The 14,649-nt window shown below is 36.6% G+C and overlaps 1 protein-coding gene across 2 annotated transcripts in view; it reads left to right on the plus strand.

Moving 5' to 3' along the window:
* The window catches only part of SLC4A4 (solute carrier family 4 member 4), a 390,757-nt gene that overhangs the window by 207,078 nt on the left and 169,030 nt on the right, over positions 1–14,649 (plus strand). For both annotated transcript variants that reach the window (XM_007998838.3, XM_007998839.3), the window contains exon 7: positions 9,071–9,147. In XM_007998838.3, coding sequence (XP_007997029.3) covers positions 9,071–9,147 — 77 coding nt within the window. The remainder of the gene's footprint in view (positions 1–9,070; positions 9,148–14,649) is intronic.

A 14,649-nucleotide genomic window follows, 5' to 3' on the forward strand; every position in this document is an offset into this window, starting at 1 on the left:
CTACCTATTATATTTTATCCATTAATTCATTAATTCACTCATGTTGGGGTCTTGCTCTGTTGCTCAGGCTGGAATGCAGTGATGTGACCATAGCCAACTGCAACCTTTAACTCCTGGGCTCAAGCAGTCCTCTCCCTGCCCCACTGCCTCTCTGGTAGCTGGGACTACAGGTGTGCACCACCATACTCAGCTAACTTTTAAAACATTTTTATAGAGATGAGCTCTCACTGTGTTGCTCAGGGTGGTCTTGAACTCCTAGATTCAAGTGATTCTCCTGCTTTGGCCTCCCAAAATGCTGGAATTACAGGCATGAGACGCCATGCCTGGCCTAAGTTACCTATTTTAGATCACAATAAAAATGAGGTATCCAGTGCAATATTATTAGAATAAGACTCTCAATGAATTAGAGCATTTTGCTTTTGCTGGTTGAAATTTGAAAGAATTAGAAGAGATGAAACTTTTGTATTTGATATTGAGATGTATTAGACCTAACACTGACTCTTGGGAAAGGCCCACAGAGTAGCCAGAAAATTAGAAAACAGGAGTGAACAGGGTCAAAGAAGTTGAGATTAAATAGATTATCAAGGGGATTATAGATAACAAAGGTCCCGAAGGGCAGGGAATGGCTTTTAAAATAAGAAGATAGTATTTATGAAGCCTCATTGATGCAGGTATCTGTGACTTGACCTCTACACACTTCCAGCTCTCCATATAAGGACATCCTCTCTATGATCTTTGTCCCATACGTTAGGAATGACATCAGCTTTTGGCTTCAACTTTACTCACATACTTTGACAGTTATCTGGGTCTTTTGATGTCTTCTTTTCTCCACATTTGCTCCACTTTCCAAGACAATCATATGCTTTGAATGCTTTGAGTTATTTTAGTTTCTCCCAGCTTTTCTCTACCCCAGGCTCTCCTTTCCTTTAGCTGAGATCCTGACACTCAGCCTTATTTCTCCTCCATCGTCATATCCTCATTCCTTCTTCACAGATAATTTCTCTTTTTCCTCTTTATTGCTTCTTCTTTTCCCTCTGCTCAACGACAGGCTTTGGGCCAGTTTGGCAGAGTCTTTCAGTTCTGTTAGTTCTGGGCCAGCTACAAACTTCTTACTTATTTACTCTAAGGCTGTCCAAGTCTGAAGGCTCTTGGAGTGTGCACACAGCATCTCCCTCCATAGGAAATGGACTTTGCACAGTAGTGTTTATAGTAGTTACTCCAAACGGAGGTAAAATGATACCCCATTACTATTATTCATTCACAAAATATTACGTGCTACTAATGCCGAGGTCTGAGCTATAACTACAAACAAGACAAACCAAGGGCCTTGGCTGTAGGCTCTTGGAGTTTACGTTATATAAAATAAAAACAAATGTTAAAAATATTTTAAACAAAACAAAACAATTAAAAAGGAAACAAGCAAAAATGCCGAAACTGATTTTTTTCTTAGTTATGAAGTTCCTCCAAAGGGCACCTTCTGACTAATGATATGTTTATAATAACTTTCCTTAGTCTAATATTTAAAATATTTTTGTATTTTATTTAGGGTATGGGGGATCGAAGTGAGTTGGGGACCATAATGACATGCTTATTTTATTTTATTATTATTATTTTTTTGTGGGTGAAAGCTCTTAATAACCTGTTGCCATCTAAAACTAGGAAACTGGTCTCACAGAATTCCAAACTCTCTTTTAGCCTTCCTTCTAGACTTTGTCAGTCAAACTCATTGTAAGTATCCTAAGTGATTTCTTCTCTTTGTCCCATTTTATTCCTGTTTTTAGTGAGTGAAATGGGAAGAAATTAGAACTGAAGTAACCTGAAATATGGAAAACTAACATAGAAATAATGGAGAATAGGCTGTACATATATTGTAGAATTTTACAAACACTTGGCTATGGCTATGAATGAAGACATTCAGAAGCATGTGGTGTAATTCTTTTACCATTATATTCCTGTTGCCTTTAGCATCCTTTGTCACAGAGCTGTGGTTTGCGACAAGTATTTAATTAGAACGGCAAACAGAGTGGCTGAGTTCAATATTTCCCCCTTCTTTTCTTTATGAAAATGAGGAAGTAGAGTAATACCATCTCCATTTTTGGAACTGCTAAGTTGGAAACCAGGAACATAACTGCCTTAAACCTCTCTAGTGATGTTATTCTGCACATAATTGGCATGAAAATAGAATATATTCTCTGTGGTTGTACATTACATTTTCTCTTTATTAGCCATGATGAGGTTTATGTGTTTATGCAAATAACACTGAGAGATGTTTCCTTCTCAGAGGCAGTGGGATTGGCATTATGAGAGCCATGTTTCCATTATGGTTTTACTGCTTGCTATGTGACCATGAACTTCACCTCCTTGAAGTTCGTTTGTTTATTATCAAACTAACCTCACAGTGTTGATATGAGGATTAAGTAAGATAATGTGAGTTCAGGTACCTAGTACTCAAAAAGATTAGTTGACCGTTACTCTTGAATATAGACATTTTCTAGTAAGTTTGTTATGCCAGGAAAGGGAGAAGAAAGAACATCAATGAGTCAATGTGGGTGTAGAACACATACGTTATTCTGAAATGACATTTATTGTTAGTTTTATGGTCCCAAGCAGTGAAAATCAGACCCATACCTCCAAATATTCTGACAAGAACATGCAGATCCACTTGTATGTCTATTACATGTAAGTTATCTTAGTTGTTTTTTTGTGCTACAAATGTTATTTAATATTAAGAATTAAAAAATTCAATTTATTTCATAGGCCATGAGATCTTTGTTTTAGCTTGTCCCTGGGTTCTCTATTGGCTCATTATGGAGGTATGAGGTGAGGAGGACGTTTATGTGTCATTGTATTACATTAATATGTACGCATTCAAATATCTTCTTTCTGTGCCATAGATTCTTCTCACCCCTTTTTTTGTAACTAATAGTTATAATTGCAAAGGACTTTATGAATTGCTACATGTGTGCTAAAGAATAACAATGATTTTCAAACTCAGTACAGAATGTAATTAATTTTTATAGCAACAGTATGTACCTGCCAAGTGGGTACTTTGAAAATGAAATTGTTTCTGATTGTGTGAAACTGCTTGAAAATGCGATTCTGCAAAGCTTTCTTTTTCTTATGGCCAGAAAATAGTGATATGGAAATTAATTATGATTATGCACTTGAGACTGGTTCTTCTGCTTTTCTTTCTTTTTTTTTTTTTTTTTTGTTTTAAGGAATCTTAAAAAACGCAAAGTTTCTTTGGACCAAGAACAAGCATAAGACGTTTTTATGCCCTGGATTTTAGGTGAAAAGGGCCTATTGGTTGTAGCTTTGAGTGAATGAATCACCACTTGCCCAAGAAGCAACATACTTTAGGGTACACTTGTATTTCACCTTTTTGGTGCAAGGCGACGTTTTTCTCTAGCATCCTTACTTGCTCAGGATTGCAGTATAATGTGTTTACATTATAGGCCAAAATCTAAGTAGAAAACACTGATTTATTCTGACAATATATCTTCTGAAATGTCAGATGTAAAATATTCACAAGAATGTTGTTAGGGACCTGTTTTTTAACACCTTCCCATGTTAGCAAAAAAGCCACACACAAATTTCTAATTCCCATGTATAATCTGGTTGATAATCTCTTTCGGCCCTCATCTTTTTTTTCTTGGATTTGAGTGATATGTTTCTGGAAAAGGCTGATTAAACAGTGAGTTTCCAAAACAAAATTATTTATTTGGTTGTATAGGTGAGGATTCAGAGGAAAAGCCAGATAACCTCTTTGTGTGTTTATGTGACAAGGATGATAAGTTAATGATTTGCTTGAGATATGATAGTTTAGAGCAGTAGCTTGGAGGAGGGCAAGGTTATTAGACTTACCTCTCTGGCAATACCCCTCCAACATTTATACTTCTTTCAACTTAGATTCTGACTAATATAGATACTGTTAAGATAACTGGTTTATTTAGAGCAGTGGTTCTCAAACTTCAGCATGATTCAGAGTCCCCTGGAGGGCTTGTTAAAATGCACATTGGTGTCCACCCTCCCCGCTAATACCCAGAGTGTTGATAGAATTTGTCAGGCATATTCAAAGAAGAATTGGTACTAAATCTTTTAACACTATTCCACAAGATAGAGAAAGAAGGTATTTCATTCTATGAAGCCAGCATCACCCTAATACCCAAACCAGGAAAGGACATAATCAGAAAACAAAACTACAGACCGATATCTTTGATGGAAATAGATGCCAAAATCCTTAACAAAATACTAATTAACCGAATCCAACAACATATCAAAAAGATAATCCACCATGATCAAGTGGGTTTCATACCAGGGATGCAGGGATGGTTTAACACATGCAAGTCAATAAATGTGATACAGCTTATAAACAGAATTAAAAACAAAAAAAGTCACATGATCATCTCAATAAATGCAGAAAACGCATTCAGCAAAATCCAGCATCCCTTTCTGATTAAAACTCTCAGCAAAATCGGCATACAAGGGACATACCCCAATGTAATAAGAGCCATGTATGACAAACCCACAGCCAACATAATACTGAATGGGGAAAAGTTGGAAGCATTCCCTCTGAAACCTGGAACAAGACAAGGATGCCCACTTTCACCATCCCTTTTTGACATAACACAGAAAGTCCCTAGCCAGAGTAATCAGACAAGAGAAAGAAATAAATGGCATCCAAATCAGTAAAAAGGAAGTCAAACTGCCACTGTTTGCTGATGATATGACTGTTTACATTAAAAACCCTAAAGACTCTTCCAGAAAGCTCTAAGAACTAACAAAAGATTTCAGCAAATTTTCTGGATACAAGATTAATGTACACAAATCGTTAGTTCTTCCGTACACCAACAGCAACTCAAGGGAGAATCAAATCAAGAATGCATCCTCTTTTACAGTAGCTGCAAAAAACAAAAAAAACAAAAAAAACAAAAAAAAAACTTAGGAATATACTTAATGAAGGAGGCAAAAGACATTAACAAGGAAAACTGTAAAACACTGCTGAAAGAAATAATTGATGACACAAACAAATGGAAACACATCCCATGCTCATAGATGGGTAGAATCAATATTGTGAAAATGACAGTACTGTCAAAAGAAATCTACAAATTTAACAAATTCTATCAAAATACCACCATCATTCTTCACAGAATTAGAAAAAACAATTTCAAAATTTATATGGGATCAAAAAAGAGTCTGCATAGCCAAAGCAAGGCTAAGCAAAAAGAACACATCTAGAGACATCACACTACCTGGTTTCAAACTATATTAAAAGGTCATAGTCACCAAAACAGCATGGTGCTATTATAAAAAGAGGCACATAGACCAATGGAACAGAATAGAGAACCCAGAAATAACCCCAAATGCTTACAGCCAACTGATCTCCAACAAAGCAAACAAAAACATAAAGTGGGGAAAGGATGCCCTTTTCAACAAATGGTGCTGGGATAATCGGCTAGCCGCATATAGGAGAATGAAACTGGATTCTCATCTCTCAACTTATACAAAAATCAACTCAAGATGGATTAAGGACTTAAATCTAAGACCTGAAACTATAAAAATTCTAGAAGAGAACATTGGAAAAACCCTTATAAACATTAGCTTAAACAAGGATTTCGTGACCAAGAATCCAAAAGCAAATACAATAGAAACAAAGATAAATAGTTGGGACTTAATTAAAGAGCTTTTGCACAGCAAAAGAAACAGTCAGCAAAATAAACAGACAACCCACAGAGTGGGAGAAACTCTTCACATTCTGTACATCTGACAGAGGACTAATAACCAGAATCTACAACAAACTCAAACAAATAAGTAAGAAAAAAAAAAAATCCCATCAAAAAGTGAGCTAAGGACATGAATAGACGGTTCTTAAAGAAGATATACAAATGGCCCAACAAATATGAAAAAAATGCCCAACATCAATAATGATCAGGGAAATGCAAATCAAAGCCACAATGCAAAACCACCTTACTCCTGCAAGAATGGCCGTAATCAAAAAATCAAAAAACAGTAAATGTTGGTGTGGATGCAGTGATCAGGGAACACTTCTACACTGCTGAGGGGAATGTAAACTAGTGCAGCTGCTATGGAAAACAGTGTAGAAATTCCCTAAAGAACTAAAAGTAGAACTACTATAGCAGCACAATTCACAATTGCAGAATCGAGGAACCAACTGGAATGCCCATCAATTGATGAGTGGATAAAGAAACTGTGGTATATTTATAGGATGGAATACTACTCAGCCTTAAAAAGAATGAATTAATGGCATTTGCAGCGACCTGGATGAGATTGGAGACCGTTATTCTAAGTGAAGTAACTCAGAAATGGAAAACCAAATGTCTTATGTTCTCACTGGTATGTGGGAGCTAAGCTATGAGGACACAAAGGCGTAAGAATGGTACAGTGGACTTTGGGAACTTGAGGGGAAGTGTAGGAGGGGGTGAGGGATTAAAGACAACAAATATGGTGCAGTATATATTGCTTGGGTGATGACTACACCAAAATCTCACAAATCACCACTACAGAACTTACATAGCCAAATACTGCCTGTACCCCAGTCACTTATGAGAAAAATAAAATAAAGAATTGGTCTTGCGTGGGTGTCAATAATCTGCCTTTCTAACAAGTCTACAGGTGATGTGGATATTGCTGGTGTGGAGACCTCACTGTAGAAACCACTGATTTAGAGCATTGGGAAGGATTTGTCTCTGCTTCAAGGTCTTGGGAAGTCAGGATTAGGAGTTTGGTAGGGAGGGGGATGGAAAAAGATTGAAGAATGCTGATCATCTTACTTAGTTACTAGAAATGTTGACTAGCAGACTCTTGCAGTGTTAAACGTTAGTGAAGCTGTTAATATTAATTACTTTTATCAGTGAGAATCAGAGAAAGTTAGGAGAGGAAACAGATTTGATTATTTCTTAATACTAGTCTTCTCTTCCTCATCTGATTCCTGCATTTTTCTTGGACCTGCACCTTTCTCTTGCTCCTCATATAGTATAAATATAGATAGCCATACTATCACTGTCTTTCAGAAATGCAAAGAATGATGGGTATATAAGGTTTCTTGGAAAAGCTGTCACATCAATCAAGATTACCATTATAATGAAAACCTCATTAAGTTGGCTTCTACCTATTCAGATTTTGCAGCAGTTAGGACAGCGCTTGGGCTGAAATATGCCTTTACAGTATTTATAAAAAGTGCCTATAGCAAATCAATGACTTTAGGCTATTGGCTAGGAAATTTAAATTACTTAATGGAAAACTGACTTAAATTTATTTCAGTACTGCCACTTATATATAAATGATTTGATGAGTAGAAATTTGTCTTACCTATTTATTTACATAAGATATTTTTAACTTATGATTAGGATTGCTAAGGCTTCATTGCTTTAGGATTGTATAATTCATATTTCTTCACTTAGTTAGGCAGAACTTTTACCCAGTTAGTCCAAATAGCTGGTTTTGTTTTTAAATACAAAGTGCAAAATTGTCTGTACTCATCATTTTCTATTAGTTTCAATCTCAGCATTAGTTGGGGGCATTCAAGATTGTACCTAGTGTCTTTTGCTTTGAGTGGACACTAGAAATCTAATATGTGGCTCAAGGAAGAAAAAGTGCCCTGCAAAGGGGTTCTTTTAATTTTGCACATAAAGCACATTTTCAAATGTTATTTTCCTTTGAATAATGCCCTGTGCTTAAATTTTCCTAGAATAAAACACCCAACCAGGTAAAAGATTTAAGAGACCTAGGCCATGCTTACTCGATGAAATGCAACAGAGTGGAAAATATCCTGTCTTGTCAGTTCAAGGAAATTACAATTTTTGTGATCTGGTAGTTAAAAGGAATTATATTTAAAGAGCTGCTGTTATGTAGGCATTAACTTATTAGGGGTAGATTTTAGTCTTTTGTGAAATTATATGTTGAAGTCTTTATCTGAAGCAATTAAAGTCTGTAATCTAAAGAATTATTTGGAAGCAAATGTGAAGCTATGTTAGAACTTTGTTGCTTCTTTTCAACCCTTGTCCTTTTGCTGTAAAGACCAGCCTGAGTCAGATCATTGAGGATTAAGGATGAATGCATTACTCAGCACCCTGCAGCAGTTGGGTCAAACGTCTTGGCTTTGAAAAGTTAGGTTTTTTTGCTTAGCAAGTCTAGAAATTTCAGGTCCAACTGCAGAATGAAAGTTCAATATTCTGTTGATTAACATGGTCTACTTGAAAACAGTCTGTGGCTCTTCTACATGTCCTTCCTCTCTATTCATGTATGATAGTGTCTGAAATCATTGGATGGATCACCAGTGAACCATATTGGCAGCTGCTATATGGTCAGGGAGATTGGTTCCCATGTAGTATTCCGATGACATCCATCCCTTCACTTGGAGAAGAGATTTAACATGTTAAGGGGGAAAAGAGGATATGATTATTTTATTCTGGCAAATGGAAATGCAGAGAAGTAAGGGATCCTGTGATAACACTACATTGAGACAAAGAGTGAGGATTCTAAATCAGATGCCCACTAAGGAGAAATATGCTTGATCCAAGTGTTAGCCAGAGAAGGGAACACTTCGACCAAGACTTTTCAGGTTGATTTGAGTGAGTGGCGTTCTAGGAAGGGCTGACAAGGCCTCGGGGAGAGGAGGTCTGGGCCTGGCATCCAGTGTTAGCACTGCTGAAGATGAGGAAGCAGCTGCTCTCTGCAGGCAACAGGAAAAGGAAAGGAAACCAGATAGATTCGCATGTGTGTAAAGGGCAATGACAAAGAGTGAACAAAACCAGGAACAAATTTATTTTTATGCTTATTGTCTTAGAAGTTTCTTTCAAAGTTTAGCTTACCTTGAAATTGAACCAGGCAATAAGTCTTAAATAAGGTATTTGGGATTTTACATACTTTGCATTTAACTATGTTTGTACTCCAACCTAGACTCTGGAAAACTCTTCAGAAGAATCCTAAAGTGGTTAAAAGTATCATCACCATTTCCATCATCATCTACTAGTGTTTATTAAGCATACCATCACAATCTTTGTGTTCTTGAAAAGAAGTCTTTAATTAGAGTTTACTTGTGTTTTTCCAGGTAGCCCAGCCATGACCCATAGGAATCTGACTTCCTCCAGTCTGAATGATATTTCTGATAAACCGGAGAAGGACCAGGTAAGCAAAAAATTCTTGCTTCTTTGAAATGTAAGAGAACATATATCTAAAAGATGCTGAGAAAGGATTAGAGGTGATGGTTGCTTCACTTAAAATGGACCTTTATGTGCAGACAACAGTTTTCACCTTCCTTGAGAAAAGGAGAAGCAGTGTGTGAAGGGAGCTGGAATCACAAGGGAAAAATTTCAGTCTACTTCAGCTGTTGCAGATTTATTCACTTGGGCAATTAAAATCTTAGAGAAATAGTTGTCTCAGCTTTAAAATAGTAATAACCTCTGACTTCTGTTTATTCTAGGGATTAAGTGAGATAACTTATGAAAAAAGTATTTTGGTAAATTATAAAGAAATATTGGCCAGGCACAGTGGCTCACGCCTGTAATCCTAGCACTTTGGGAGGCTGAGGCGGGGAGATCACTTGAGGCCAGGAGTTGGACACCAGTCTGGCCAACATGACGAAACCTTGTCTCTACTAAAACCACAAAAATTAGCCAGGCATGGTGGCACAGGCCTGTAATCCCAGCTACTCCAGAGGCTGAAGCATGAGAATCGCTTGAATCTGGGAGGCGGAGGTTGCAGTGCACTGAGATCGCACCATATATATTTGTTTGTCTGTTAAAACATACAGTTGAATGAAGAGCAATCAGGTTTTGAATATCTGTTTGCTTTCTTTTGAAGAGAATATGATGTAAACTGGGCCATTTTTTCTTTCATCTGAGTAAATATCTGTGCAAGAAAATTGTATTTTAAGAATATAGCATGTGGAAAAATGATGCCTCCTAAATTAAAAAATTTCAAAGTTTTGAAGAAATGAAAGCAGCTTATTTAAAAAAATCATAGAAATCTTAAGACTGTTTCCCCAGGATTGAAGGGGAAGTAGCATATATTGGAAAGAAGAAGGAACATGAAGCAAGAAAATCTGGTCTTGCTACTTATTCCAAAACTGGCTAGTTGTGTGATGATGGACACTAGTTTTGTTCTTTGCTAAGAGGAAACTACAATATATAATTCACCTCAGAAAATCAAATATCTGATTCTTGCTCTTTTAACTTACCGTTTTGTCTTTTGATATAGTAGAAGAGTATGGTTCTAGTTGGCTTGATGCTTGATATGCTAATTGTACAGTTAGCCCTCCATATCCATGGTTCCATATCCATGGATTTAAGCAACCATGGACAGAATGAAAATTGTGTCTGTGCTGAACACATACAGACTTTTTTTCTTGTCATTATTCTCTAAGTAATACATCATAGCAACTGTTTACATAGCATTTATACTAGGTATTATAAGTAATCTAGAGCAATTTAAACTGTATATGAGGATGTGTGTAGGTTATATGCAAATAGTATGCCATTTTAGATCAGGGACTTAAGCATTGTCCAATTTTGTTATCTGATGGAGGTCATGGAATCAATCCCCAACAGATACCGAGGGATGACTTGTTCTTTCTCTTTCTGCCTTTTAAGTGGGTGAGTTTGAAGATTCCTCTTTTCACACTTTACTGATTTTTTCCAAAAAGCCATATTCATGATGGTGTTCCTCTTTAACTGACAGCACTTGTAGTAGTCATAGAGGTTTTTAGGCCTTGGTGAATTTTAGAAAGTAAGGGAAGGGTGTACATTCCATTCCATTCTCCCCTCCCCTCCCCTTCCCTTCCCTCCCCTCCCCTCCCCTCCTCCATCTCTCCCTCCCTCCCTCCCTCCCTCCCTCCCTCCCTCCCTTCCTCCCTAGTAGTGTCTTCATCATCTCAGATCTGAATTGCTAGAAAAGCTGTTGGAATTGATCCCGTGTCCCCATTTTCTCTCAATTCAATATACTTTTTATATAGTCGCCCTCATTTTTCTATTCTACATTAAAAATGGATAATGGCTTCCTATCATTTTAAGTTCAGGACTTCTTGATGACCTTTATGATGCTCTGAAATCTCAAGTTATCCATCTTGTCTTCATTTATTCATTTGTGTTCCCCAGAAGAGGGACTCTGTTTAGGTCAGGACTAATTTCTTTACTTACCTCCCGCTTTACATTGGGATAAATTCTTGACTCCTTGAGCTGCTCCTTCAGATGCTAATGTGGATTGTCACCTTCCTTTCACCTGTCTAGCTCTTGAAATGATCAGGAAGAAGAGCATTTAAATATGGGTACATTGGTAGGTACATATCTGTAGTGGAAAAGGGAGAACTCAGGCCACTAGAAGTTTTCTTAAATCTATTTCGCACATTTTGTCTCCATTCATTGTTTACTAAGCCATGCTGATTATTTGTAAAGTTTGCCATGAGTCTTAGTACTGGATAAGGCAGTATAGTAATTAGGCTTAGCAATATCTTGTTGAGTTCTTGAGGAAGCCTTCTTTTATTAAGGACAGCTCTCCTCTTGCCAGGAATTTGACAAGAAGCAGCTGGTAAATGCTGACAGATACATTTACTAACTTATTGGGTCTTTTAATATCTGGGCAAATGCAGAAGAAATCTGATGGCTTAAGATGCATATTACATAAAATTTTGATTCCAGTAGTAGAAGAAATATGTGGAACATTTTTTGTGGGTATTGATTTTGTTATAAAGCCCATGGGAATGGAGTCTTTAAAACCAAAATCTTCAATGCCTTTCACTAGCATCTCATAGTGATCAAGGTTCATGTTAAGATGAAGCGAGGAAAGTTTAATTCAGGAATGTTCCTTTTGTTTTCAAAGCCAGCAAAGGAAGGTTGATGAATATATAATTATAAGAGCAACTATTAATCTAATTTGTGTCTATTACAGGATTTATAGTTAATCCAATGAGTTCTTCAGGAAGAAACTCCATTCTCTCTTCCTACCAGAGTTTGAAGAGAGGCTTTTGTAACTAATTCATAATCTCTTCTACAACCAAAGGTACAGATACAGAAATCAAACTAATATTTTCAGTTTCTATATCTACTATTTTGGTAACTTCAAATACAAAAACTCCTGGATCATTTTAGGGCAAGAAAAAGGAAAGTGGATTTGCAAGTAAGATGAAGCTGTGATAAACCCTGGCTTTTATTTATTTATTTTTTTAACCCATTTTTTCTCTGTTTGGACAGGAAAAAAAAAGGTTTCCAGGCTTATATTTGTTTTGAGAAAGCTTTTATAATTAATTAGCCAGTGTCCTGGAAGTGATCTTGGCGGTAAACTCAAACTTGTCTTGTGTACTTGTCCAAGTTGGCCCCAAAATCTTCCATCTGACCAGTACTGAAATTTCTGATTGACTGATTATTCTGCCTGGATACAATCTGAACAGTTGTGATGGTGCCTTGCAACTTCTTGGAGCTGTCTAACTTCTTAGTAGCACAAAGAATGGGTTTAATGTTCAGAGTTCTGAAGAGGAACAGAATTGCTCTTTCTGACAGCTACATAGTGACAGAATTTGAGGGCATATTTTTTATGAGATTCTGTTTTGGGAAAACAGAAGAAACAAATCTGTGGGCTGCACTTCTTCTTTCTGGCTTTGCCAAGCCTATGTGCTTACGATTTCAGTAGCGGCTGCTTTATTGAAAAATGGCTTAAAATAGTTAACAGCAGAAGAAGAGCATAGCCAGAATTTAGGTGATTCAGTGCTTCAGCCATATTCCAACTTGGATGTTATATTTATTAAGCAGAAAAACACCTGTGGAGAAATAGATTTAAAAAATACATCTGGAGTTCATCTAGTTGTAAATCTACATAAATAATCTCTTCTATTTTGTTGCTATGGAGTATTTTTTTACATTATCTAATTATATTTCTTGATTACCTTTGATTTATTTTTCTATTTCTTCTTATTCTTTTTCTGTTCTTTTAAAAATTTACATGTGAGGTGGGTGCTTATCAACTGCAGTGGCTTTAGTTACAGTTTTCATATGAATATGGCTTCAGCTATGAGAATAAGAAAGAGCCTTTTTCTTTACCCCTTAGCTTTAACTCTTGTAGAAATACTGTGCTTAGTGGTGCAATGGCTTAAAAAAAAGTTGACTTTTTCCAGGTTTATTAATAATGCAATAACATCTCACAATTACATGTCCAACCTCAAGGGAAATTGTAGTCTGTTGATTGCAGTGGATGCAGTAGATGTAGAAATAGCCTGCAGATTCTCAGGGGGACACTTTAGGTCCACATAACCTTGTAACTGCTTATCTGGTTATTATTTCTGTGATATTCATTATTTAGCTGGCTAATCTGAGAATCTATTCCATAGGTCTCGTGGTGGAGTTTTGTGTAGGATTAATTTCTAAAACGTATTAGAATCATTTTTAGCACTGTCTATTGCCTATTATGTTTAAATATATTTTGCTGCCTTGATTCCTATGTTTGAAGTCTTGGTCTTTTAAAGAAATAGACCTGAATTTAAGTATTTTGTCAGAAAGTATGAGGATGAAACCATTAAACCATGTATAAGTTTAAAGTTGCTATGCCATAACTATCTTAAAATGAGATCTAGAAGGAAACATCCTGTGATTATTGGGGGAATAACCCCCAATCCTTTTCTTACACATACATGATATAGGAGTGAGTCAACCCAGTCCACTGAGATGACTTCTTTTCATGATTTTGAACATAGAGTTTCATCCCAGGGCTCACATAAAGCTTCTCTTAGCATTATAGTTATTTCATGCTCACAGTGAAGGAAAAGGACAAAAGTACCTCCTTTTTCTTTCCATGGCTCAGTCAAAAAAACCTACAGTTCACACTGAACATGGGTGGTCTTACTTCACCCTTCAGAGGAGGTACAGTGTCTAAGAAAGGTTCATGTCTTCTGAGGTTATAATAATTGTCTTCAGCATGTTTTCAGGGAGCAGTGAGACATTACTGTGTCAGAGGAGCTCCAGATGGAATCACATCTGTGAAAACCTAAGAACAAAGGCGTGTTGTGAGAAGGTAGTTAGGGTCCTTAGAGGTCCTTAGTCACTACAGTTTTGGTGACTTTGGTGAGCATCTCTCTGGCTCAGCACCTATAGCTTTCCTTCAGCCAGGTGTCCCTGAGGGGCACTTGTATAGCCATGCAATGATATCCTTGGGCCCCTTTCACAGGGGAACAGCTTGTGCTTAGCTAATTAACAAAACATGTTTGTCATTATCTTTTCCCTCTCTACGAGAAATTTGGCTTAAGATAGCTTCCTTTTCCCATTCTATGCTTCTCCCATATTCTTAAAGCTTAAACAGTTGACAGGGATTAGTAGGGTTTGAGAAGCATTGATATTAGTACCGATTTATAGAACGTATGTATTTTAAAATTGGGACAGTTGCATCTCTGCATTTATTAATGTTGTACATTCTTAAAAGCTATTTGTCTGGAATAGAAAATTAGTACTCATTTTAGAATGGGTTTTGTATCAGCTTTAAAATGAAGCAGATGATCCTATATGAAGTAATCTGAACTCTATCTTGTGTATTATTTTAGGAAAAAAGGAGCCTTTTGTGAAATTTAGAGCTATGGTTTTAATTAACTGCAGCTACAATGAATTTGAACTCCTAAAACACCCCATCACTGCATGCAGCTGTGATTTGAAT

This window comes from Chlorocebus sabaeus, chromosome 7, assembly GCF_047675955.1.
Source record: "Chlorocebus sabaeus isolate Y175 chromosome 7, mChlSab1.0.hap1, whole genome shotgun sequence".
Lineage (NCBI taxonomy): Eukaryota > Metazoa > Chordata > Mammalia > Primates > Cercopithecidae > Chlorocebus > Chlorocebus sabaeus.